Consider the following 25,398-nt stretch of genomic DNA (forward strand, 5'->3'; position numbering starts at 1 on the left):
GTAGACTAGAGTGAAGGTCGTCACTGTTTCCAGAACTGCCCCTCCGAACCCAGTCATATCCGCTGCTATCCGTGTTGTTGGTATCGCCTGAAACGATGGCATTTACGACCATTCAGTATTTTTATTTTTATTTTTATTTTTAATAAAAAAAAGTCGTAGTATATATATATATATGGACCTGGCCGGCGGAGGCGAGGCGGAGGAGAAGGGAGGCGAAGGTGGCGGCGAGCATTTGGGAAATCCAGTAGAAGACGGCGTTAGGGATGGGGATGTGGCCACCGAGGGTCATAGCAAACGTCACTGCCGGGTTAACGTGACCGCCTGAAACCTCGCCGGAGATGAACACGGCCGCAGACAATGCGAACCCTTGTGCCACTGCCGTCGCAATCAGAGCCGAGGAGTCTGACGTGGCATCCGGTGTTAGCATTCCTGCACGTAAAACAAGATATGCATGCATGCATACGTGTCATGCATGAGTAAAATAAATAGATGTTTCAGAGATAAAGAGAGAAAAAGAGGGTGGCAGACTGACTGGCAGAGATGGAGGAACCGACGGCGGAGAAGACGAAGATGAAGGTAGAGAGGAACTCGGCGAGGTAGGAACGGAGAGCGATGGGAGAGATGCATTGTGAGAACGGAGTGTGAGTTATGGAAGCCATTTCTCAATCTTGCAAGTGAGTGAGGATTTGGAATTTTGAAGAGATGGATGTGGTTTTAAATTAATGAAAGGTTGTGTGTGTGTCTCTCTCTCTCTCTCTCACTTGGGCGGGAAGGACGTTGGGGGTGGTTACTGACGGTTATCAGGCCAGTTTCAAACATATGGAATTAAAAATTTAAAATATTGGTCTTATTACTCATGTTTGGGATCATGCATGCATGTCAGAGACAACCCTTAAAAAGTTATGCTTTTTGTTCAGAATTGTGTCTCTTTATAGTCATTAATGTAGAGGGGTACATGCATGCCAGAGGATGAGAATTATAATTAAGAATGGGGAGGAGATCAATGAGTACAGAAATCCTTATGCCTGCTTCAACTGGTAGATGCCATACTTGGTTCTTTTGAAAGTCAAAAAAGAACAGTAGCACTAGATTTAATTTGTGCTTCATGAAAAGCAAGTGGGAGACATTGATCAGTAGGCACAGAAAATGGTGATGATGATGATCCATTAGTATGTCTGGGTCAGGGAAGTGATCACATATTTATATATATGGATACATCTAATTATACGTAAAACAATTAAATAAATATGTTAAACTAATCAAAACTAGATGGTTAATTAATTAATTAATTAATTAATTAATAGCTCCTTGAATGACTCGTTGATCCACCCACCGAAAGTGTCTTCATTCACACACACAGTTATTTTTTAAAACCTCCACTTTTTTTCTGGGTAAATTGCCAACCAAATTTCTACAATGCCGGCTGTGTATCTTGCTTTACCGACATCCAAGCTGACCAGATGCACAGTCTCAGATAACACTGCCACTCTGTGTGTCTTCTCATTATATATATTTGATGAAGTTTTAAGATAAATATCAGCAGACCAACATACTTGCCCAAAAACTAATAGGAAACAGAAACTAGAAATATACTGCCTGGTTGTCCTTTGTGTCCACTCCTTGTTCCCTCCTCCCCACTTTATATATATATATATATAAGTTAAACACTAGCTAGAAAGCATATATTCACAGAGAAAGGAGTAGAGTAATAGTGACATGGAAGGCGCTGGAGAGATGATGCCAGTACCACAACCAGAGACACCCAAAGAACCCATGGAGTTCTTATCTCGTTCATGGAGTTTATCAGCTTTGGAGATATCCAAGGCATTGCAAGCCAACAAGAAAAATAGAAAGCAATCTGACAGAGAAATGATTCTCCCAGAGAAGTTAATGCTTGCAGCCTCTTCTCACAATCAACACACAGTGAGTTGTTGTATTTCTTCAATCTTAATTAATTATATATATTTCTTGTTGTCTAAAACTTTTAGTAATTATTGCAATGCTGCAGGTTTCCAGTACTGTGGTTAACACAATTGCAGCTCGGCACTCAACAGTGAGGAAATGGTTTCATAGCATGGAGGATAAGAAGAGCAAAGAGAAAGTGAGAGAAGAGAAGGCAAGGATTCATGCTGCAGTGACAGTGGCAAGTGTGGCTGCAGCTGTGGCTGCTGCAATGGTTACATGTGAGAGATCAGAGGATGATGAGTGCTCAAAGATGTGCACAGCCATGGCTTCTGCAACCCAGCTTTTAGCATCACACTGTATAGAGATTGCAGAGCAGGCTGGAGCTGAGCGTGAGAGAGTGGACTCTGCTATTAGATCAGCAGTGGATGTGAGAACCCCTGGGGATCTCATGACACTCACTGCAGCTGCAGCAACAGGTGGATAATGAAAGGGAAATGGATTGATAGATTGATAAATTAATAGAAGTTTCTTATATGATCTTTAAAAAAAAAAAAAAATTGTAGGATGAAAATGATGGTAATTAATGTCTAGTTTTGATTTGATGACAGCATTGAGAGGAGCAACAGCATTGAAGATGAGAATGCAAAGAGAATTAAGGAACAATGCAGCAGTGATCCCTTGTGAGAAGAGCCAGTGTGGAAGCCCAGGTATCTGGTGCAAAGCAGGGGATTTGTTCAAGCGCTCAAGAAAAGGCAAGATTACAACTTTGTATATTAATTTGGTACTCTGATTTTTTACATGGTGCTTATAACTATTTTATTTATTTATTTTTTTTCCTTCCAGGGTCCCTGCACTTGAAGAGAACATCAATCTACATCAACAAAAAATCACAGGTAGAGAAATTAATGGAAATGTGAAAATTTTCTCAAACTAATATTAATGGTGGGGGATAAAAGAAGGGAAATACTTCTGTTTCAGGTTATTGTGAAGCTCAAAACCACACATCTTGGAGGTGCCATTTCAAAGAGGAAAAAGAGTAAGTTCTAAATCGAATATCCAAAGGAAAAAAAAAGGTAACTTTGCACTAATGTTGGCCATATATGATCAGTGATTGTTTATGGGGCTTACGATGAGGTCTCGGCATGGCGTAGCACACCACCGCAACAACAACTGGGTGATGCAGAGAGGCATTGGTTTGGTCTGAGAACAGCTGAAGGTCTTGTTGAGTTTGAGTGCGAGAATGAGATGAGCAAACAACAGTGGATGGATGGAGTGAACAATCTGCTTCACCAGGTTAATAGAAGGAATGGAGGGTTTGATGGAATGGATAAATCATTCCAATTATTAAATCTCAGTTAACCAAGTCTGTTGCACAGCTTGTTTTGCCACTAGGATTGTTCATGGGATATATCCCATGGGATACAATAATTTTGTGTATGTGATCCAAGCACACTCAATTTCATTAATAAAAAGAATATATCTAATACTTTCAGGCCTTAATGGGTTACCTATAAACCAAGGTTGTCACAGGCGCAAGGGGGTCCTGGGGCCTAGGCGCAAGGTGCAGGCGCGCGTCCGATTAAAACTAGGCGCACTAGTTTCCACTAAAGAAAATTGAAAACTTAGAAATATTTGTACTAAAGATTAATTTGTATTAAAGTTTTAAAATATTCTAAAAATTAATATCATAGAAGATGATCGGACATTAGAAAGAAAAAAAACGTACATAATAACATAAAAAATAATCTTCAAATATATAATACAAAATGCAATAATATGATATAATGCATGTATATAGTCCAAATCCTAACTTGTATAATAAAATCTAGATTTTAGTGAGTATCATCAAAATCATCAAGTCCATCATCATCCAACATCATCAATTTTCTCTTCAAATTTATCATTCTCTTCATCTAAATAGTGGATTGACCCGAAGAGGAGAGATGAGATCTTGATTCTACTTGGTTGGTTGTGTGTTAATCACCCTAATTTTAAACGGCTCTGATTGTATATTTGCCTCTTTTATTTTTAATCATCAAAGATGTGTGGATAAGATTAAAAGTTAAAGTAAATATTTTAAAACTAACCAAATAAATTTATTGATGTTACGAAGGCGCGCCTAGGCCCACACCTTGGGCATTGTGCCTAGGCTCAAAGGCGTGCGCCTTTGAAACAGTGCCCGCCTGACACCTATAAAGACGCAATCTGTTGAGCCTTGAGCCCGAGAAGCGGCTTTGACAACTATGCTATAAACACTCCTCTATATATGGCAATCAAGACGGTAAATCCTCTAGTGGCAATGGCAATAACAATACCAATAACAATCATAGAGGGAAGCAATTGTATTCGAAAAGTTATATGATGTGCAGAAGATGATCAAATTAACTTGAAAAGCAATACTGATCAACTCCATGCCCAAAACAACCAGCGATAAGAAATAAGAATTTTGTAAATTGTTCACATAAACAAGAGTTTACATTAGGAGAAAGATTGACCAAAGATCATTCCGCAGTTAGGCAATGATGTCTTCCATCACCCCCATGGCCCAAATTCCAAAACTCAAGCTATAAACCTGAAAATCAATTATCAACCATGATAGGACAGCGCCAGCATACCAGAACACACATTCAAAGTACCAACTTATCAGGACCAATACAAATCTTCACAAAAAGCCAACAAAATGTCCAACAAACAAAAAACCAGGAAGTAACCCCTTACTTCGTTACAAAAGCAAATGTACCTTTTACATCATTCTTCTAGGACACAATCACTGGAAATCCTCGGGGAAAAACCTACATTTAACGGTCGGCTAACCTGGCCAAAGGAACTAAATAAAATGCTCAAGAGCATCAATGTTTCCTACATCTTATTACAGTACTTCCCATGAAATTACTAATTGGTCTAACCAAGATATATAGCATGATAATCTAAAGATTAAGAACAAAAAGAATAAGGATGGCATGTAACAATCTATATTCATACCTTCATCATCTAGTCTGGGAAGGAGAACAGAGCAAGCCTGATGCATCTGCCCCAACCATGGCAAGTTCACAAACAACACAAAGCTGCCCTTCAATGGATGGCACAAACCTGGCCCTGCAATAGGGGCAGGAGACATCCTTTTGGCCTCGGTAAATTGGAACAAAGGTTGCTCCACAAACAACAAATGGATTCCTGAAGTCATAATTCAGTTGCTCCGCATCCTTCCTGTCACCGCAAGCCTGCAGCACTTGCTTTGCTTTCTTTGCTTGGGCTTCAGTTGGGGAGCTCTCTAGAAGCATCCTAGCAAAATTGGAAGCAGTGGCATAATTTCCTCCCTTGAAGCAGATGGTCATAGCACTGGTGAGCACAAGCCTTGTGTGAATCTTTTGAAGCTTGCAGTTGGTGAAGTATGCTGCCAGCTCCTGCTGCCTTACAATATCATCCTTCGTTTCCTTGCGTTTAACCTCAATCTTTAACCCCAAGGCATACTCTCTAGCTATTTCAATAAGCTCCTTCACTTCATCAACCTCTCTCCTTGAGTCAACAACAATAAGTGGAATCGTGTGCAAGATACCAAGGAATTGCCTTAGAGCCTCTGGAAACTTACCCTCTGTTGTGGCCCGGTAAGCTGACTTAAGCTTCTCATCCAACTGTGATAACTTAAACACAAGTGCTGGCGGGCCCCTCACATTAGGGCTGGCTGACTCACTCCATCCCTTCTCCACAGCAATTGATATAACAGGGACTGAAGTAAAGGCTTGCAAGTATGTGTGGCTGCCCATAAACAGGTCCAAAAACATAGGCTTCAATGGGGCAAAATTCTTGATGCCTAATTGCCGGCTCAGCAAACGCATGGCAGTATCAAAATTTCCAGCTGCCACATGCTCCCCAGCAAGAGATGATTTCTGGATCCAGATTTGGCTAACTTGCATGCCAGGTGTGGGTGCCACAAATAAAGATCGGACATTTGACGTGGCCTTGGGAGTATCAACATCTGGTGGCAATTCCAGATCTTCAAGATCCCAGCCTCCTTCTTCGTCATTTTCAGCATTAGCTTCACCATCTTCGATATCTACACCTATATCACCATTCTGCATTGCATGCTCCACATCAACAATATCCAAGTCCTCATCACCCCACTCAGCCCCATTAGTTTCATCCTCTTCCTCCTCTGGACCTCCTTTCCCCACATTATCCAGGCCACCCTCAAAAATGCCCCTCATCACCCTCAACAATGGCCAGTCTCCACCACACGTAAGGGGAGGAGGAGGTATCAGAAGTGATTGAGCTTTTCCCTCAGGTAGAGAAGGAAGGTTGTCTCCCAACTCCACCGCAAGCCTCTCAGCATCCTCCTTGAGCCCATGTGTGGCAGCTGTGACATATGCAAGCGGTAAATGTCCCGCCTTCTCCAAAATCTTCACACGTTCCTGAATGTCACCGAGATACAAGGCATTATGGAACTGCCCCATCACATCATTTTTTATCTCAGCTATTTTCAGCATTTTTGACAGTTTCTCAATGTTGCCGGTTACAAGATAAAGAAAAGAAAGCCTCTCAAAGTTCTTTGTCCTCTGGTATGCATATTCCACAATACTAGTATTTCCCTGACGAAGGGCCTCAATCCCTAACCTATACCAGTGATCTTTCTCATCAATCTCTTTTGCAGAAGCAACAGCAATCTGAATATTCCCGCTTTCAAGTGCCAGGTTGAATCTGGTCCTCTCATCTTTAACAAAATGCAGAGCTACCTCAGGGAATCCTTTCTGCTGGAGGTAAGCAATCACTGCCTGTCCGCAAAGCTGCGAACTTTTTATCATGCTCATTACATGATCATATCTTTTCCGCAGAAGGGATAACTTGAAGACATATTCAGTAGCATCTATTGATATGATACGGTTCTTCCCATCACGGTCCAGGCAATAGATGTTGCTCCCAGCAACCTTGGTCATGTACACCGGAACATCGAGAGTTTTTATTATACCATTGTCCCCATTGGGAAGGCAATACTTGATGTGGTTTAATGTTGTATATACAAAGACACCATTCTCATCCCAGGCTCCACTTTTCACACGGATAGTCTCATGCAGTGTGCATCTGTGAACAAGCTTCTTGTTTGCAATAACAATAGCATGTTTACTGAGCAAGGCAACATTCTCCATGTCACTTGACCAGACAATGTACTTAACAGAAGGGGTCTGAAGTTCCCCAAGGATAATCCTCTGTTGAAGATCAAAAATGAATACACGATCCTCGGCCTTGCACAACAAATTGCCCGTGCCAGCATAAAAAATTGCATCGGTGACAATCGGAAGTGCACTCTTCTTCACTATCTCATTCTTAAGATTCTTAACTAATGCTTGGTTACTACCCTTGTCAAGCACTGCAAATCTGTTACGTGCTACAAAAACAGCTGATCCTCCAGACCCTTTCTTTGCATCCTGCATAAATTCACTCCTTCCAGAAGCATCTTTTGGAACAATATAGAGTTCATATGATCCACCATCTGCATCAGAGCAGATCAAAACAGCATTCTCTGTAGGGCTATAAGACAGTGTCCTCGGACCTTGATTCAAACTAACAGAGCCAGGTCTTCTTATTGGAACCACTTGAACTTCCTTCTGAGTTGAAAACTCATAATACCGCAGGAAGCGATCTTTGACATAGTATATGGAGTCACCGCTAACAGAAAATGCAGGACGTTCTCTCTCCAATTTAAAGACAATCATGCCACTGTCATGACCAGCAGCAAGAAGGTTCATCTCTGGATGGGCAGAGAGAATCCAAAAACGGTCATGCTCTCGACGGAAGGTCTGAACACCAGTGCGCTTTGTAGCATCCCAGATACGGATGCTTTTGTCTTCTGAGTTGGACACAATAACATCTTGCTTTGCATGGAACATTACACACGACACATTATTCATATGACCCCTCAATGTGTCTACCTCCCAAGCCTTTGTATCTAAGAAAATAAAACAAATTGTAAGGATTTGTTACAAAAGCCCAAAATATATTTTTTTCATATACTATCACAAAACCAAATGTGGCACCAGATTTATCAAGTCTTCCTAATGCTCCTAGATTTAATAGACCACTGTCGATTACTAACAAACAAGATTCTAATGTGTATTATTTACTTCTTTCTAATATTTTGAGATCAAATAGAATGGCAAGTATGAAATGAGGGTCAGGATGAGAACGTGAGCATTCTCATTGATACAATAAAGAACATTTTCAATTGCTATCATCAAACTATTATAATCATGATATGTAGAAAATGCAAAGAAGAATGATAGTTCACAAAGGAGTTCAATTTTTGGAAAACATGGTAGATACCATGATGAACAATAGTTACAATGTTGGCTCACAAGTAAATTACCATTCATTCTCCATAATTTTACTTGCCGATCATCAGCTCCAGACACAATAAGAGGCAGGCTAGGATGGAAAGATGCCCAATTGACACCACGATCATGGCCTTCTAAGACATACTTGACAACAGCATCAACTCCCCCAAACAAATCAGTGTTCATCTGGCTTAGCCGCAAGATATCATCAGCTGGTGAGACTGTTTTCTTCCGCAATGCCCCAATATCCCAGACACGAACTGTTTGATCTAATGAAGCTGAAACAACTAAGTCCTCTTTCGGATGAAATGAAGCACACATGACATAGTGGTTATGCCCAGTTAGCACAGAAATGCAAGTCCGTGATTGCCAGTTCCAAATCCTGATAGTCTGATCATCACTAGCACTAACAATCCATGGGTACTCATCATGAAATTGGACAGTACGGATGTAATCAAGGTGTCCTAGAAGTGTAAATAAGCACCGATGTGTCTTGTAATTCCAGACTTTTATTTTGTAGTCATCTCCTGCAAATTTGATCTCCATTGTCAGTATTACAGATTCACACTTACTAGAAATGCATGTAATGAATCAATTAGGTTAGTTAACAACAGATTGGATAGGGCACTATCCTGTTCCACATGATACCTGATGGGCAAAACAATTTCGAACAAAGTAAATCTGATTGAGCATTGACAATATTAAACTGCTAGGCATACGCATCAAATAGCATTGTAGAACTAAATAAAGAGACTTTTCACCCTGATTCATTTTGCCATTATCTGAAAATAGGAAACATGAAATGAGTTTGGTAGATCAACTAAAATACAGTTCCAGTTCCAGTCCCTCATCTAAACTTAAGAACAAGCTGATCTAGGAGAAAGTTAAGACAATCATACATCCACAATATAAATAAATAAGCAATGCGGGGAAAAATCAGATCAAAAAGGATGAGATTTGACTATGCTTACGGTACAAATTTGATTATTGCTCATTCATATTTAAAGCGATTAATCCCTTAAAAAAAATATATATATTTCTTCGCCTATTGAAACCATTACGGAACCAATCTGGAAAATTTTAGGTAGATCACCCAAAAAAAGCCAAAATGGATCATAGAGATTCTCCTCTTCAAATTGAGAGAGTATTTCATGATCAACATTCACTCTGAAGGGAAAGATCACAATCCAAATAGCAAACCACTTGCAGCATGCAAAACTAAATCATAGATCAATCAGACCAAAGCCTAGATCTGAGGATAATTTAGAAAATCACGACACGGATCTGAAATCAAGTAATGAGAATCAAAGGGAAACGAGATGGATTAAAAAAACCTCCGGAGACGAAGAGTGGCTGAGATTTGTGGAAGTGGACGCCACGAACAGGGCCATCATGCTCATCGAAACGGTCGAGGAGAGTGCCCATGCGATAGTCCCAGAGCTGGATCACACCACTGTGCAAACTCGCCAGTATCCATGGCCGTTTGCTATGAAAGCTCAGCCCTTTCACCCTATTGCTCTTCGTCTCGAACTTCGTCAACATCCTCGGATCTCCCTTAAATTCCTGCCACACAGTGCAATAGATCTATGGTTAGGGTTGCAGCTCGGATCTGGTGCCAAGAATGGCGATTTATTAGGGAGAGATCGGGAGAGACCTCGGGATCTCGGATCTGGAAGAGATCGCCGGCGTTGAATCGGATTCAGAGTCGTCCAACAGCGAGATCTCGCGATCGTTGGCCGCGCTTCGCCTCCACCTCTCGCTCTCGTTTCTCAATCAAAGCCCTTTGAAGGAGCGAAGCATTGCCGGAGAGGAGAATGGGGAATTGGGGGGGTGTTATTTCACTTGTGGTGAGAGAATCACAGCCGTTGATCTTACCAAGCGTGCCATCTCGGTGTTATTTGCCGTCAGATGGACAGCGTGATGTTTTCCGGCTTCGATCGAACATTTGGTGGGGCCGCGGCAGCGAGTCTTGATTTGATTTCTAAGAAATCTTTTTATTATTATCTTTAAAACATCAAATATTCGTTATATCACTATAAAATATAAATTATATGTATATATACATGGATTTTGGGGGATCTTTGCTTGGGGAGATAACATGCTATTAACTAGGCCAACTGTGAGCTTGTATTTAATTTTGAGAATGTAAAATTCTTTTTTTTTTTTTATGGCATCCTAATTGATATGGAAAACAACCGTCCAACTTACTCAAAAGTGGTTGCCCCTTAAAAAATCAACATCTTCAATTAATTGGCTTAAGACAACAAAATACACACCTTGAAAAATCTATTTAATAGGAGATGCAATAAACTCTCAACAATCATATGTGTGCTCTAACTATCATAGTTAAAGCAATCATGTGGCAAATTTGTCTTACAAAAAATGAATGCGTGTTCAATTGCATTTTATTGTTTCAATCATTTGAAAAATCAATCATATGTTTTTCTTTTGGTTGTCTACAACCCCTTGTGCTAAAAGATTGGAGTTAGCAGCCAATGACCTTCGGGTCTATTAGTACACGGGTCGCCGATAGAGCTCTCACCGAGTGGTGAGAGTTCGATTCTCGGCTGAGGGCACATTTCTGGGAGTTGTGAATAGTAGTTGTGTACGGGTGGTTTCAGCGCCCACGTGAGCGCGGCCCCGTCCCCATTTGTTCCACCGAGGCTTGTGCACGTCCCTGGGTCTCTAGTGGGTTCGCCCCGCTCCTCTTTCCTAAAAAAAAAAAAAAATTGGAGTTAGCAACTAAATCAAAAAAAAGAAACATTTAGTTCACAACGCCTTCCACACTAGAGGAGGATCACAACCTTAATTCACAAGTGTCAAATGTGTCTGTCGGCATGTAGGTCAAGACTTTTTAGTTTCATCTAGACAAGAGAGAACGGCTTGATCTTCAAGAAGAGGGGAAGGAGGGTTTATAAAGGAAAATAGAGTATGATAAAATAAGAGAAAAAAGTTTTTAAGTTATATCTTGTTTGGAGTTAAGATAAGATAAATGGATGTTATGTAGACCAATGAAATTAATAGGACTTTTATCTTCTAATTGAGGCGTCACATGAGCTGGCTGTAAGGGTTTCACCTTATGCGCTCGGCGGTGGACGGATCCATGCCGAGGGAGGATGACCGATGAAGCCAAGATAGGTCAAAATCCGAGTCCAAATGAGGCACTAGTCGTCCGGTGGCCTATGTGCGGGCAATGGCCGCACATGATCGGGGATCCCAACCGGGAGTGCCGAGTGAGGGGTGCGCAGGCGCGGTACCGCGCAACACCGAGTGCTCACTAGGCAACGTGCGGGGTGAGATGCGCGTGGTAATGGGATCATGACCGAGGAACCGGGATAGATAATATTTGGCTAAGTATGGGCCAAAAGGAGCCAGATCCGCGTTAGTATCGGCAGTACGGTCGATATGGACTTGTACGGTCGGTCAGCAGATAGGGCAGGCGGAGCGGGAGCTCTTAGCCAGCCATGAGCCAACGTGACACGAGGCGCATGGGCGCGCTACCGAGGGTCTTTACCGAGAGGAATGGCCGAGAATCAACAGACTACCGATGCGTATCGGCATCCAAGGGCCGATAGGCGCGCACTGCCGGGAGCATGCGGCGCATTGGCCGGGTGATCCGAGACCATTACCGATCAGGTGAACAGTGCGATGTGCGGCACTGTAGCGCGATCCTGATGGTGGCCGGCTGAGTCTGGGACACTGTAGCACTGTGCTTCTTTGATACTGTAGCACTGTAGCAGTGTGTTAGTTGTGATAAGATGGTTGAAGCATTCTTGGCCACATGTTAGAAGGGTCGGTTCCCTTCTCTTTGGAGAGTGTTTGGCTATAAATAGCCCGCCTCCTTCCTCTCATATGGGCAGCTAGAGACTAAGTAAAGGGCTGAGCTTCATTGGGAGAAGAAGCTTGTTCTTTGGGGCTTTGTTCACCTTCATCTCTTGGTGGAGATAAGGTCTTGGCTGTGTGTTGTTGGCTTGTGGTGTATCTCGGATCCTTTATGTCACACCCACCCCTTCTACCGAGGTAAATGTGGCACCCATCAGTTAAAATTCCCTTTTAGCTGAAACCCGACACTGCTTTTTAAACAAAAGCGGACTCTACAAATCACTAATTTACAATTTTTTTCACCAAGTACGGGGTTCAAATACATAAATACAATAAATATAATTACTCTAATTATGGGTACAACCGCTACAGGTCGTGACACCAATAACAAGAAAGAAAGAAATGAGGGACCCACTACGGGTCCTGGGATCGAACCCTCGACTCGTTCTAAACCCGATCGGGTAATCTAGGTTCCTCGCCTCCCTGCAGTCTACAAAGACATTCAGGTTGGTCAGTAGTGGCTTAATAATTCCAAATACTTAAATATAGTGTATATAAAGTATATAAATACCAACTGCTTTAAATAATTTTTCCAACTTTTTCCAAAAATACTAGAATTCTAGCAAAAATACATTTTTTTAAAGAACTTTTGAAACATAAATTCATCATAAATCAATGTCAAAATAATCGATAATATAAAAACCATCCTCAAATCCGCAGCCTGAAAAACTCTCCCCGACTTAGCCGCCGTCGCGACTAGGGTTGGGAGTCGCCAAGGTCTTCATAACCTCGACGTTGGCCCACCGGTCCCGTGTGGTGACTCGGGATCCCGATGTATCATCCAATCGGGGCTCTACGCTCCCACCGATCCGGACAAATCAACACCCGGTCCACCACGCCACCTCTAAAGGGTCGGCCCGTGGGAACCCACTATCGCGATGAGTCGGGGCCTTAGCCCGCCGTCACCATCCAAAACCAACATGTAGATGCGAGAACAATACAAATCGTATAAATCATATCACATGGTCCTTATCCGGGACATTCAGCGATCGATACATGCATAATATCGAGTAAAATCCAAAATACAAAATACCATTCCTATGCCGGGGAATGAAAACCGATCCCCACAAATATTGTCGGTAAAACATTTTTAATACACGCACATGATTTCACAAATCATTCCAAATCAAAAGCATATATAACCATCCAAAAAAATAAATTCATGAACCGAATAATTAAATCACATATACATGTATTTATACTATTCATAAATACGTATAATTATACAAAGCTGATGTATCAATACGATTGTCATGAACATCAACGACAAATAAGTTTAAGTATACTTCAACATTATACGTAATCAAACATGATAAAAATGAAATACTTAAACATTTATTTTTCAAAATACTAGCCATTAAATAATTATTTCAAAAATAATAATAATTAAACAATTATTTAAAAATAATAGCCACTACCAACTCACCGGTGTCCTTGGGTTCCTTGCTAGACACTGAATTCCCTCCCAAGACCGAACAACACCTAACAAGAATAATATAATAAAAAAATAAATAACACATTTAAACCCAAAATAAAATACTGATAAACAACGATAGACTCTATTGGGCCCACTCACTCCAATCGGTTAAAAACCCGACCTTGCATTATCCAACCGGGCTTTCAATTGCACTTAAACCAACTCAATTTAGGGTAAACACTCGCTGAATCAATCCGAACAAACCTTAATTCCACTCGAACCAAGCTTAATTGCACTGAACCAAACTCAATTTCACTGAACCAGCTTGAACCAACCCAATTCTTATTCAAAAATCCATTGAACCAACTTGGTTCAGCCCAAAACCCTAGCCCAAATCACTGAACCAAACCCAAACCATCTCAACTTGATTTGATCAAGCCCAACTCAACCAAATCAATTCAACTCAACCAACTCAATTTCAACTTGGTTTGATCCAACCAAATCAACTTGGCTAACTCAACCAATTCCAATCTAACCATCATCATTAACACCTTAATCATCATCATCACCAATTTAATTAACCAAACCAAACCCTAATCTCGGTGCTACACTAATTGCTACAGTAAACCCGAAAATATCATCCTCCATTCAAGCTTGATTTATCATGGATACAAGGTTTTTCAACACAAAAATTATTTCACAACAATTACTTTGTCATCCTCATCAATATACATTCAAATCCATAATCATTTTCATCCAATCCAACCAAAAATACATATTTATACATACATGCATACACTTGCCAAAAAACAATACGAGGAAGCCTTACTAGCCCAAGTCATCCCTCCCATGAGCTCCCTCCGACGATCTCCAAGTCCCTCTCCTTAAAACCTCAAATTTCTTCCCATTTCTTCATTTTTTAACTCTCGAGTTCTATGTAGAGAAATGGTGGAGAAGAAGATGAACAACACTCAAGCTCTAGATTTTTTTCTCCAAATTTAACTTTCAGCCGAAATTTACATTTAGTCCCTCAAAAAAATAATTCCTTACAAAAACAGTCCCTGAAAAAAACTCATGAATGGTCCCTGAATTACAAAAATAGTATTCTCAAAAGATCCTTTTTAAATTATCCAATGGTCCTTGGATTATAGTACAACATTTCAAAAAGATCCCTTCCATCTTACCTTTCAGTCCTTGGATGCCAGAAACATTTTATATCAATCCTTTTTCTATTACTCTTTAACCCAAAATCTTTTATAAACTTTTATACTTAGGTCCTTGTTATTTCCACTTGGGGTTTCTCAACAAGATTACTCTGTAGAAAATTCTTACTACAACTGTAGTAATACCCTGAATATATTTTCCAACAGTTAATCACAGGTTCAGGGTATTACACTTTATATTGAGAGTTTATGTTTTTCTCTCAAGCCTCTTGTCTTGTGCGGTTTTCTTCGTGTTGCCTTGGTGTGATGTGCGGATGATCAATCCTGGACCCTTCATGATGTCTTTGTGTGTGCTTGCATGTTTACTAGCCTTGCTTGATTGATAGGGCATGGTTGCTTGCTAGTTCTTGGGCTGATTTTGGTCCTAGGCATTGAAGGCTGGCTCGGCACCTTGGTGGTGTGACGAGCGCCGCGCGGTGATCGTCGGTGCGATCGGGAAGGCCGTGACACTGGCCAACATGAGTAATTTTAAAAGACAAAGTAACTTTTGAAAGCATTAACTATTTTACTCCAAACTATTCTCTTCCTCTTTTACTTACCCGTATGGCTAACTCCTTTGATTCCAATATTCCTTAATCACCATGGAAGAAGTTCATTAATTACAGGTTAATGATATTCAAACATACTAGTTCATTAATTCTCATTATTGATTATTTTTTCTTAACAAATTACAGGTTGCTAATGTTTATAAAAAGTCAAATGCATAGCTAAATCTTGCAAAATTGAGTGACAACAAAGCTCCATTTCTCTTGATTCAATGACAACAAAAGCTCCAGAACAAACTAAGTATTCAAACTAGGAATTGAGAAGATACATGAAAAAAAATGAAAAACATATAAATAGAGGTGGAGTTTCGACAATGTTCCAATAAAGTATCCACAAATTGACGTTTTTCGGTGAAGTTCCGGCAAAGATCCGGCTGTTGAAGAGTGTGTTAATAATGTGTATCGTGGATTACCATGGTTGGTTGGCTATAGAATTCATCAACTTTTATAAAAGAACATTGATGTAATTATTTAGAAAGATTGAGGGCATTTTCATCCAATAAAAATTTAAAACCTTCTCAACCCCTCAATTTCAATTTAGAGGGTTGAGAAATGAGAGTTAAATGAAGGGTTGAGAACCCCCCATTTAACCTTCTCATACGATACTCTCCATTTAACTTTCTCATACGATACTCTCCATTTAACTCTAACAACCTTACCTTTCAATACTCTTCAAAACCCCCTCATTGTGGTTTGCCTTTTTATCAATTTAAAATTTGTGATTTGAGTTGTAATACTTTACTATTATGTAATCTTATTTGTAAAAAAAATGTCAAAAAAATATTTAACTTTGTTGATTTAAATCTGCATTTATTTTTTTTGCCTTATTTACATTATTAAAACGAGTGCTAATTAAAAACCATTCAATTCTACCTCTAATTATAACTTGAATGATTTTTAAACACTATACAAATATTTTAGTAAAATAAATAATGGCAAAAGGTAATTTTATGTTAAGTTAACAGAGTTAAGTGTTTTGACTTTTTTTGTTTTTTTTAAACAGTTTAAATTACAGGGTATTAAAGTGTTACAATTAAAACCTTAGTATATTTAATTTTAATATATATTTTTTATTTAATAATATTCTGTGGATTCTAACGGCTATCTTCGCAATGCTCGTCCCGCTCATCATCGATTCATCGCGCACTCCTCCCACGAAAGACGAAGATTGAGACCAAGCATGGCGACAATGCGCGTGCTGATGGAGAATAGAGATAGTGAATCCTCTCTCTCTCTCTCTCTCTCTCTCTCTCACTCTCTTTCTCTTTTTGGTGATCGACAATAGAGATAATGACTTCTTTCCCTACTTCTTCTCTCCTTTCTCGCTTTGTCTCTTTGAATTACTTGAGCTGATCCTTTGTGATCTGGGTTTTTTCAGTTGATCCATTGTGATTTTTCGCTTCGGGTGAGAGGAAGAGTTCAGATCTCTGGTGATCTTGAATTTTTGATGTTATATTGTTTTTTTCTTGAAAACTAATGATTAAACTGGGAATTCATGGTTGCTTGAAATGGGTTTTGTGTTTTCTTTTAGTATCGCAGAGTTCTTGCTGACGAGCTCATGGAATCTGGAAGGGGTTTTCTCTGTGAGTATAACAAACATCACTCCATGAATTTGTATATGATTTTTATGGTCTTGTTGAGATAGATTCTTCAATGTTGCGGATTTCTTGAAGTTAGAAACCCCCATTCATATTTGTGGGGTTCTTATGATGTAATATGAAGTTTTTCTGATCTAAAGGTTTACCAACAAAATTTTTCTGGTTATTTTAACAAGATTTGTTGATTGCTTTTAATTTGGTTTTGAGATACATATATTTTATGGTTTTCTTCTGATGAGTATTGCTATCGTCCCTCTATCAATTTACATATGATTTTCTTGAGGTTCTTTGTCTAGAAATCCCCATTTGAATGTTGATTTACTGTTGCGTGCTGAATGTTTTTTGGATCTTCCTGATTGTTTTCTGGAAATCAGGAATGGGTCATATACTGTGAGGTTCTTGGTTTTGACAACCATCTGGGGACTCTTGGAACCTGGGAAGGGTTCATAGGTTCTTGAGATATAGTGTGGAATGTTTCGATAGAAAGTTCTATAGAAGAAATATTTTGATTCTTCAACATTGTTTGGGTGTTTCTGATTACGTTTTATTTGGGTTTGAGATTGAGGTCTTTTTGTATTATCATGGTTTTCTTCAGGTAAGTATTGAAATCACCCCTCCACAAATTCATATATGTTTTTTATGTTTTTTTATTTTTTATTTTAGTGCATTGTTAAAGGTCACATCCTTACTGCATATGTTGTTTGTAGTATTCTTTATCAAATATAAGCTCCTGTGCATATTTGAGAACGGTTATGATGATTTTGAAGGATGCCTTATCTCATGTAAGATGTCATCACATGATATATTTTTGGAAATCTTCTTGACCATATATTCTCTGCTTTTGTGCATAATGTGATTATTGAGTCAATTGTCCTTAAAAATTAATGATTGTCACTAGCAACATGCTTCTGCAGCATATAGATCAAACAATTTCACTAGTTATTTTGCCTTTCTTGCATGTTTATTGAAGAGCCAAAATAGCACAAATAGTGCTTCTTGGCTTCTTGTTTGATGACTTGATCAACTATGGCTATGTCATCTTCCTTTTGTTCAGGATTGAGTCCCAACATCTCACTCATTGGGGAACTGTCTCATCTACTTTCATTGGTGCTTTTATGTATCTCTGAGCAAGCAAATTTCAATGTGACTATCTCTTTTTCTTTTGTTCTGGATTGAGGCCTAACATCACTCATGGAGGGAAATTGTCTAATCTACTTTCATGTGTACTAGTATTTATCTCTGAGCAATCAAATTTCATTGTGAATTCATGTCATGTTGCTCAATGACTTAACAGATTCCATTTACTTCCACCAAGATGCTATCATTATCACCTTGGCAGCCTTCATAAGTGCACCAAGAAAGAGATGGTGCCATAGATCTTATTTCAACTTACAAGAGTATGCCTCTTGAGTGAATTGCTTTATATAACCTGGCACACTAGTTAATCTTTTCATAGGCATTTAATGACTGATTTATGTTGGTTGTGAAAAGACATTTCCATGTGAAGCAGTATCTCCAATGAGCTTGCAGTTTATGTTTTGTGCTGTCATGTTGGTCTTAAATATGGTGGCACACTTTGTAAAACTTTTGATTAATAACTGATGTGTGCTTAATTTTGGTCATTTTTAATCCTTTTTTCAAATTGACTTTGTAGTGCTTTAAGTATAAACTACTGGAAGCCATTTCCCCTTGTCATTCAATTCCAGTAAAGATTGATCTTATTGCATCATATCATGTGTGGCACTGCCATTTGGTCGTTGTATGGACAAGAATTTACAGGTTTATGTTATTGATGCTTTTCAAAAATTTTCATTCTTGAAGTAAGCATTTAGGAAATACATGACTGCAATCTGACTCTGCAGATAATGGTCCGATGGCAATTGATACTGGAAGGCGCCATATGAAGCTTCAATGATGTTATTGTATGTATTCTCTTTATCCTAGCATCTATCTGACTATCTTGTACAAAAGGTTGATTCAGTTGGGTTTCTTCATGCAGCCCAACAGTTTGTGCCCTTTTGTTACATATCAAACATGCTTGTTGTCTTGGGACCAATAAAGTGTGGAGGCATTTTTTTTTTTAAATAACTTTACAGTTATGCTATAGTTTTAAAGATATCTTCATTTAGTGACTGCTAACATGATGGTGAATTCATGTGCACATACAATATGCACCAAACCTGTTGGGCACTATACCTGACAAGATTTCACAGGTTTATGTTATTGATACTTTTTAAAAATCATACATTCTTGAAGTGAGCATTTAGAAAATGCCTGACTGGGATTGAATCTGCAGATAATGGTTCAATGCCAAGTGATTCTGGAAAGCATCTTCATTGTGAAAATGATTTTATTGTATGTACTTTAACCTAGCATCTATCCGACTATATTCTACAAAAGGTTGTTTTAGCTGGTTTTCTCATGCAGCCCGACATTTCATGCCCTTTTGAAGCACATTAAACATGATTGCATGTGCGAAGGCATTTTTTCCTTAATTTTATAGTTTATGTTATATTTTTTTAAGATTGTATTCATTTAGTGACTGGAAACATTTTTCAACAAAATTTTCAAACTGTCCGGTTCATTGCATGCTAATTCTAATCATTGTCATGCATTCTGTCCTGGAGTAGGAAGAGCGCTTATCTTTTACTAGTTTGCATGATAGTTATTCTTCCACAAATTGGTTGTTATATTCCTCCTCAATTTACCTCTCTGAGGATGGTTGATAGGACCTTGGTCAGCATGGGACAATTTTGAGAACAACTCTGGCTACACACGCTGTCTTGAAGCTTTATTTCCATTTCTCGTGAAGTTTTTTTTTGTCTTTTTTTCAATTCATTATAGCTGATTTTTATTGCAGCACTGCTTGCTACTTCCTGTAGTTTTAATAATAGAGAGATACTTTATAGTAAATAGTTCTTACGATTAAGGTTGAGCAAGGTTATAAATCCAAATTATAGAGCTGCCTTTTCCTCTCATATCAAGTTATTGGAAAACTTTTTGTGTGAGGTACAAATTAGTCCTCACCGTTAGTTGCCATTAAAAACGTACTTTGTCATTACCTGTCCATTTTAACTAATGTTTTTCTCCTTCGCCAATGCACTAGAGGGTATCATGATGAAATGCCACATCCTTTTGGTGACATGGTGAGCAATAGAGTTCTTTCTATGATCACTTTTTGAAATTGAGTTGGATTGACAAAATATTAGTTTTTCTGATACTGAAAAGCCAATGATTTCTATCAACGTGAACATATCTGGGTAGTTTAAGAATCAAAATGGACATATTTGTGTCGTTTAGGCATGAAAATGAAAATTTTTATGTTCCGCAAACAAAATGAACTTTTGTGTATAACTCATTGACCAATTGTGGACTTTCACCTTGATATTGTAACACATGAAAAGGTGTATAATTCATATTGTAAAGGGCTTCCACTCATTATTTTATGTTTCACTTTTTGACAAAAATGAGAGGAACTGCTTTCCTCACACGAAATATGTTCCTCAGGTATCATCTCTAGCTTATTATACATTACAAAGTTCACTAAAAATATTATAATTGGTGTGAACATTTTGTCTAATATTCTTTGCCTTTGAACTTGGAGTCTGATATTATTTGATGAACTGGTAAGAGCAGCTACTTCATCTAATGGACTTTCAATTGCTGACCTGTACATATGAAGCACAAGTCTCAAGTAAAATTTAGACAACACTATACTGGAATTTTCTTTGGAAATTAAATGACTTAATTATTGCAGGTCCAATTAAGAAATGTTCAAAAGGATTCTCCTTTCTTCTTTTTCAAGACACTTTTGATTTGGAAATTTGGTGTTATTGTTGGTATTGGAAGGTCTATTGCACACTAGTAATTACCTTTGTGGATCCTTATTGACTCATGGGTTCACCTATAGCATAGATTCTTACTTTTGATGGTTTATCTTATGGCCGATCTTCAGACATCTTCATTGAATTAAATTGCCTTTTCTGGATACTTCTTGCTATGAAGGTTAGATAGGCCTTCAGAAGAAAATGGGTTACCTCTGAGGATGGACTTTTATATGCAAATCTTGGGAATTTGCTTTCTTCATTTTAATTAAATTACCTTTCAGGATCTTTCTGGGCTCAAAGGTTTGATTCACCTTTAGGAGAGAGCTTAATGTTGAAAATGAACTTATTTATTTTCGCAACTTTGTTATGCTGTGCTTTCCTTGAATTTTATATATATATGTATATATATCTTCTTCTTCTTCTTCTTCTTCTTCTTCTTCTTCTTCTTCTTCTTCTTCTTCTTCTTCCTTTATGTATTTATTTATTTATTTTAATTTAGGGTTTGTTTTCAACCTGCAGGCATGCCATATTCGTTGCACACACAGAAGAAGGCCTAGCTGAAGAAGTTAATTTGAGAAATAACTGCTAGACTTTAAGGTAACTTCTTATCATCTGAGATTTAGACTTCTGATAACAACAATTAAGACCTTGTGATATTTGATTCTTTTGTTAGTTCCACCTAAAGGATGGGCCATACTATGTGCCCAATTGTGGCTTTCATTAGGCTGGGGTGCCTGTCATGTTTTGTGATTGAGATAGCAAATAACATCACAAAACAGATAACTGAGATGCTTAGATCCTTTTTTTTCTTGCATCATTTAATGATGTGCTACTTTATCTATTTTTATATGGTACTAATGATCCTAATCCAACCTTAAGCTTGAAATTTATATGGTCCCATTTATTTAATATGGTATAATACTCTGAATGCATGGTGTAGGAGCTCATTGCTTGTTAGTAGACAATTACAAGGTAAGATGATTTGCTGATTGATGTTGCTAATTAATTAGGAGGTCAAATCTTGGTCCTATATTTTTCTTCTATCTAGTGGACAATTACAAGGTATTGTTTCACAATTAGTGCATCAAGAAATTTCATTTGCACTTGTATGCTATTGGGATTTATTTGTTTAATTCAGCAAGACATGTCGACTCCCAATTTTCATTTTCAACTGATAGTTGTTTGTCTGAGTTCAGAATCTGGTGAACTGATTACTGAACTCGATTATGTCTGTCATCTACCAATAATACTGTTTAGTATGCTTATTTTCCTGCTTTGTTTCTGGCTTTTGTGTTTTAGCCTGATGTGCATCTCTCCCCAGCTTTGAGCCTCTGGTTTTTGGTTGGCCAGCCAGTCCCTCCCAAGATGCCAATGAACATCTCTCTCTCTCTCTTTCTCTCTCTCTTTAACATGATAGGAATAGCTAAGGCTGGTATTATATCCCCCATCCATATCCCTGCTACCTCAAGATATTCAGCATGTTGATCATCATATTTGTTAGAAAAATCTAGTGCCACATCATTATAAGACCAATGCACACCACACAAATCATCCAAAGTGATACACACAAGCCCACGGCCGTTGTTTAGACTGTGATCCAACTCTCTCCTGCTGCACACATTGCTTGAACATCCCACCCCCACCGTAAGTGGATGGGCATAACCTTGTATGCTTTATTGGCATGCTTTTGTGGTGACCATGAGAGAAGCCTTTACATGCCCAGCCAACCAAGCCCTCTCAAAAGATACGCTTGGTCTTTTTTGCCACAATTTTAAGCCAGGCAAAAGATTTCATGTCTCTCCCTCCCCTTGTTCCACTAAAGCTGTGGTGCTTACTCTGCTGCCTTTTGATACCCGGAAAGTCAAATGGGTCATCCATTCACAAGCTCGAAAAAGATTCACCCCCCTCCCTCCTTCCAATCCCCATTTTGCATATCCCCTACTCATCCTCTCTTTTCTCTCCACCCCCTCCCTTTTTTTAACTTTTGTTGCTCTCGAATATTTTCCCGGCTTAGATGTGTTAGCCCAATTATGCTTATCCAGCCATTTCCCAATGCCTTCTCCTTTCCTAGCCAATACTTTTTTTCTTCTATTTTTTTTATTTTTTTCCAATATCATTTTTTTCTTTTGGTTTGATTTGATTTTATAGAGCACATACACTTCTACCGTATTACGTCCTTCCTTTTTATCACTGTAGAACAAGTTCCTTGCCAACCATTCACGTTATAGAGGTTCAAAAGTAGATTCTAGTTGGTTGATGGATTACCATTTCATTTAAATTTCTTACAAACATTTGCCAGGTCAGGTAGAGAACAATAATGATGAGAGTCACAAGTATATGTATTTCTAATGTTTCAATTTAAAAAAAAGGGTAGAAAAAAAAAATTATATGATGTACTTTCTAAAGTGAGCTTTTGATCATTTTTTTTACTACAAAGGCATCATCATGTATATGGTGCAATAATTGTTAGAAATTGTCCTTTCCACGAATCTTGTAGTGTGAAGAAATTCCTTAATTGTAGATTAAAAAATTATATTCTACTCCAACGTAGCTAAATGTATCTCGGTCTGATAGAGAGCTAGACACTGTTGTCCATAGTACTTGTTTGCTTTTGCTGCATTGTAATCATCGAAGTTGTCATCCGATTTTTCTTTTTCTTTTTTTTTTTAATGTTCACTTTAATGCTTTAAAAAGTGTTCTCAATAATGCTAACTTATCCGGACTGCAGTTGTGTGGCCCTTCCAAATTTATTGTCTCAGAGTACGTGTGGTCTCTCTTCATGGGAGGAAAGCTTGGTTTGAACTTTGAATCTGTGTTAGTACACCATAAAAGCTTGCTTTTCTTCCTTGATAAATTAATAATAAAAGAGCACAGAGGTTTGTTTTCTTGTGTTTCTAATGGTGGTAAACAAAAATAAAATGAGATATAGAATATGTATATATATATATAGCTGAATAATTAGGAATCAGCTAAACATCTGGTCCTCTTTAGGGGTGGAGTATGATGATTTAGTGGTCCAATGGGCATTCAGAACTGATGAATTTCCAGGTCTCGTGAAAAGCCAAAGTATGGTTTGGTGGTCCGAGTGATACTCGTTGCAAGAGACATGAGAAATTTAGTGTTGATTTTTTATCAACTCTTGATGATAATCAGACTTTTCCTTTCAATGTCCATGTTGCAATGTCTGCCTCTGGTCCCTCTTTGTGACATTTGCCGACATTTTTTATCAGTCCATTTTTGGTACATGCTCTAATAAAGCATGTTGCTTATAGTAGTAACACATTCACGGTTTATGCATATAATTCTTATAATTTCTAGCCACTTTGCAAAGTTTATACTGTTTTTTTATTATTGTTGTTATTGAAGAGGCTGATTATGTTTTTCAAAAAGAGAAAAGGTGGTTGTTACATAGATGAGCAGAGAAAAGGAGGGCACCGACGATTCAAATGGCTTATTGTTGGTATAGCTTTATATGCAAAGATAGGACCATGAATATATATATATATATATATAATATTGTTCAATATCATTTGGCTTAACACTGTCATTAAAATCTATAGTGCATTGTTTACAGAGTAACAACTCTTCTATATTTACGTATATTTTTTAGTGTCTTCAGTGCTGGGCTGCCTAACTCAATTATATTATACAAAATAGATTTAAAATTATTATTATTATTATTTATATGTATTAGAATTTGAATGTGTTAAAGTTTTTTCCGAGTATATTTAAAATTTTAGTGTGAAAAACTTGTTATATATATGATGAGTAAAAAAGAGTAGAGTTAGTTTTTGTGTAAATCTTTTCATTTCTCTCTTTTAATCTTCATTGTTTGTAGAACCCAACAACACTCTGCATGCATTTCTTTTCTCTTTAAAGCCATCTAATGTTCTCCTTCCCTAAGTGTATAAAATATCATTACCCCAAGGAGGATAGAACCAAACAAATACTTCAAATAGCATCCCATATAAAAGTAGATGTGACTTCCACTAACTAGTATTTATAGATTCCTGGTGATCTCTTTTTGGCAAAAGAAAGCAACACACTCATTGTACAGCATCTATAGACACACCCCTGAAGACACATACTATATAATTTATTTTCTACCCCAACAACAAAGAAAAAGGCAAGCAAATAGAGAGTAGAGTTGTGTGTCTAGACCATGAAAAGACAAATTAAGTGTGACTAAGAACTTGGACAAAAAATTGTATGGCTTTGAAACGGCCACTAGTTATTATCCTTCACTAGAACCACATGCTTCTGCAACCCAAACTTCTTTTGACATGAATGGAAGCCTGAGGTTCTCCTTCTTTCTCTTGATTCTTTCATCAAATTCATTGTCTTTAGGACACTTAGTAGTTGGCGTGCAGGGTGTGCCTTTCTTTCAATGCATTGCCAAATCAAACACAGCATTCCATACGAAACAGCTGTATGTTTGTTCTACGTGTCAAATGACCTTTCTCTCTCTCTCTCTCTCTCTCTCTCTCTCTCTCTCTCTCTCTGCCCTCCATGTACGACCATCCATCCTCTCCAACTTTTAACCAGATGAGACACCCAATGATTTACTGCCACGTTGGATCGATGTTCTCAACATAATAAGCACGGACTGCTCCATTTGAAATAGCATTTGGGTTTGCATCGGACATGATACACATATATAAAGATATTGTTCTAT

The 25,398-nt window shown here is 38.3% G+C and overlaps 3 protein-coding genes and 1 long non-coding RNA gene across 12 annotated transcripts in view; 2 read left to right on the plus strand and 2 right to left on the minus strand.

Moving 5' to 3' along the window:
* LOC120258065 (probable aquaporin TIP5-1) overlaps positions 1–659 on the minus strand; it is a 1,669-nt gene extending 1,010 nt beyond the window's left edge. The window contains exons 1-3 of the mRNA XM_039265408.1: positions 533–659; positions 179–429; positions 7–87 (exon numbers count right to left, since the gene is read on the minus strand). Of these exons, the coding sequence (XP_039121342.1) occupies positions 7–87; positions 179–429; positions 533–659 (459 nt within the window). The remainder of the gene's footprint in view (positions 1–6; positions 88–178; positions 430–532) is intronic.
* A 1,057-nt stretch (positions 660–1,716) lies between these two features.
* On the plus strand, positions 1,717–3,282 carry LOC120258066 (VAN3-binding protein-like). Its single transcript, XM_039265409.1, has 6 exons — positions 1,717–1,923; positions 2,009–2,381; positions 2,514–2,657; positions 2,749–2,798; positions 2,884–2,941; positions 3,014–3,282. Exons 1-6 carry the CDS (start codon positions 1,717–1,719, stop codon positions 3,262–3,264), a joined length of 1,083 nt encoding a protein of 360 aa, XP_039121343.1. The 3' UTR covers positions 3,265–3,282.
* A 1,235-nt stretch (positions 3,283–4,517) lies between these two features.
* Positions 4,518–10,055, minus strand: LOC120259550 (coatomer subunit alpha-1). Its single transcript, XM_039267177.1, has 4 exons — positions 9,886–10,055; positions 9,566–9,794; positions 8,264–8,758; positions 4,518–7,846 (listed from the first exon to the last, which is right to left on the minus strand). The coding sequence occupies exons 2-4, from the start codon at positions 9,771–9,773 to the stop codon at positions 4,893–4,895; spliced, it is 3,657 nt and encodes a 1,218-aa protein (XP_039123111.1). The 5' UTR covers positions 9,774–9,794; positions 9,886–10,055; the 3' UTR covers positions 4,518–4,892.
* A 6,359-nt stretch (positions 10,056–16,414) lies between these two features.
* Positions 16,415–24,305, plus strand: LOC120259078. 9 transcript variants are annotated; one of them, XR_005536069.1, is made up of 7 exons: positions 16,523–16,728; positions 16,830–16,881; positions 17,951–18,039; positions 18,191–18,293; positions 18,551–18,675; positions 18,759–18,818; positions 21,243–23,609. It is a non-coding gene; the product is annotated as an uncharacterized LOC120259078 (long non-coding RNA). The 9 variants fall into 9 exon arrangements; XR_005536066.1 differs by lacking the exons at positions 17,951–18,039; positions 18,191–18,293 and adding an exon at positions 16,415–16,515 and having other exon boundaries at positions 16,677–16,728; XR_005536071.1 differs by lacking the exon at positions 17,951–18,039 and having other exon boundaries at positions 16,525–16,728.
* The last annotated feature ends 1,093 nt before the right edge of the window (positions 24,306–25,398 follow it).

The sequence above is a fragment of the Dioscorea cayenensis genome, chromosome 4 (genome assembly GCF_009730915.1).
Source record: "Dioscorea cayenensis subsp. rotundata cultivar TDr96_F1 chromosome 4, TDr96_F1_v2_PseudoChromosome.rev07_lg8_w22 25.fasta, whole genome shotgun sequence".
Classification (NCBI taxonomy): Eukaryota; Viridiplantae; Streptophyta; class Magnoliopsida; order Dioscoreales; family Dioscoreaceae; genus Dioscorea; species Dioscorea cayenensis.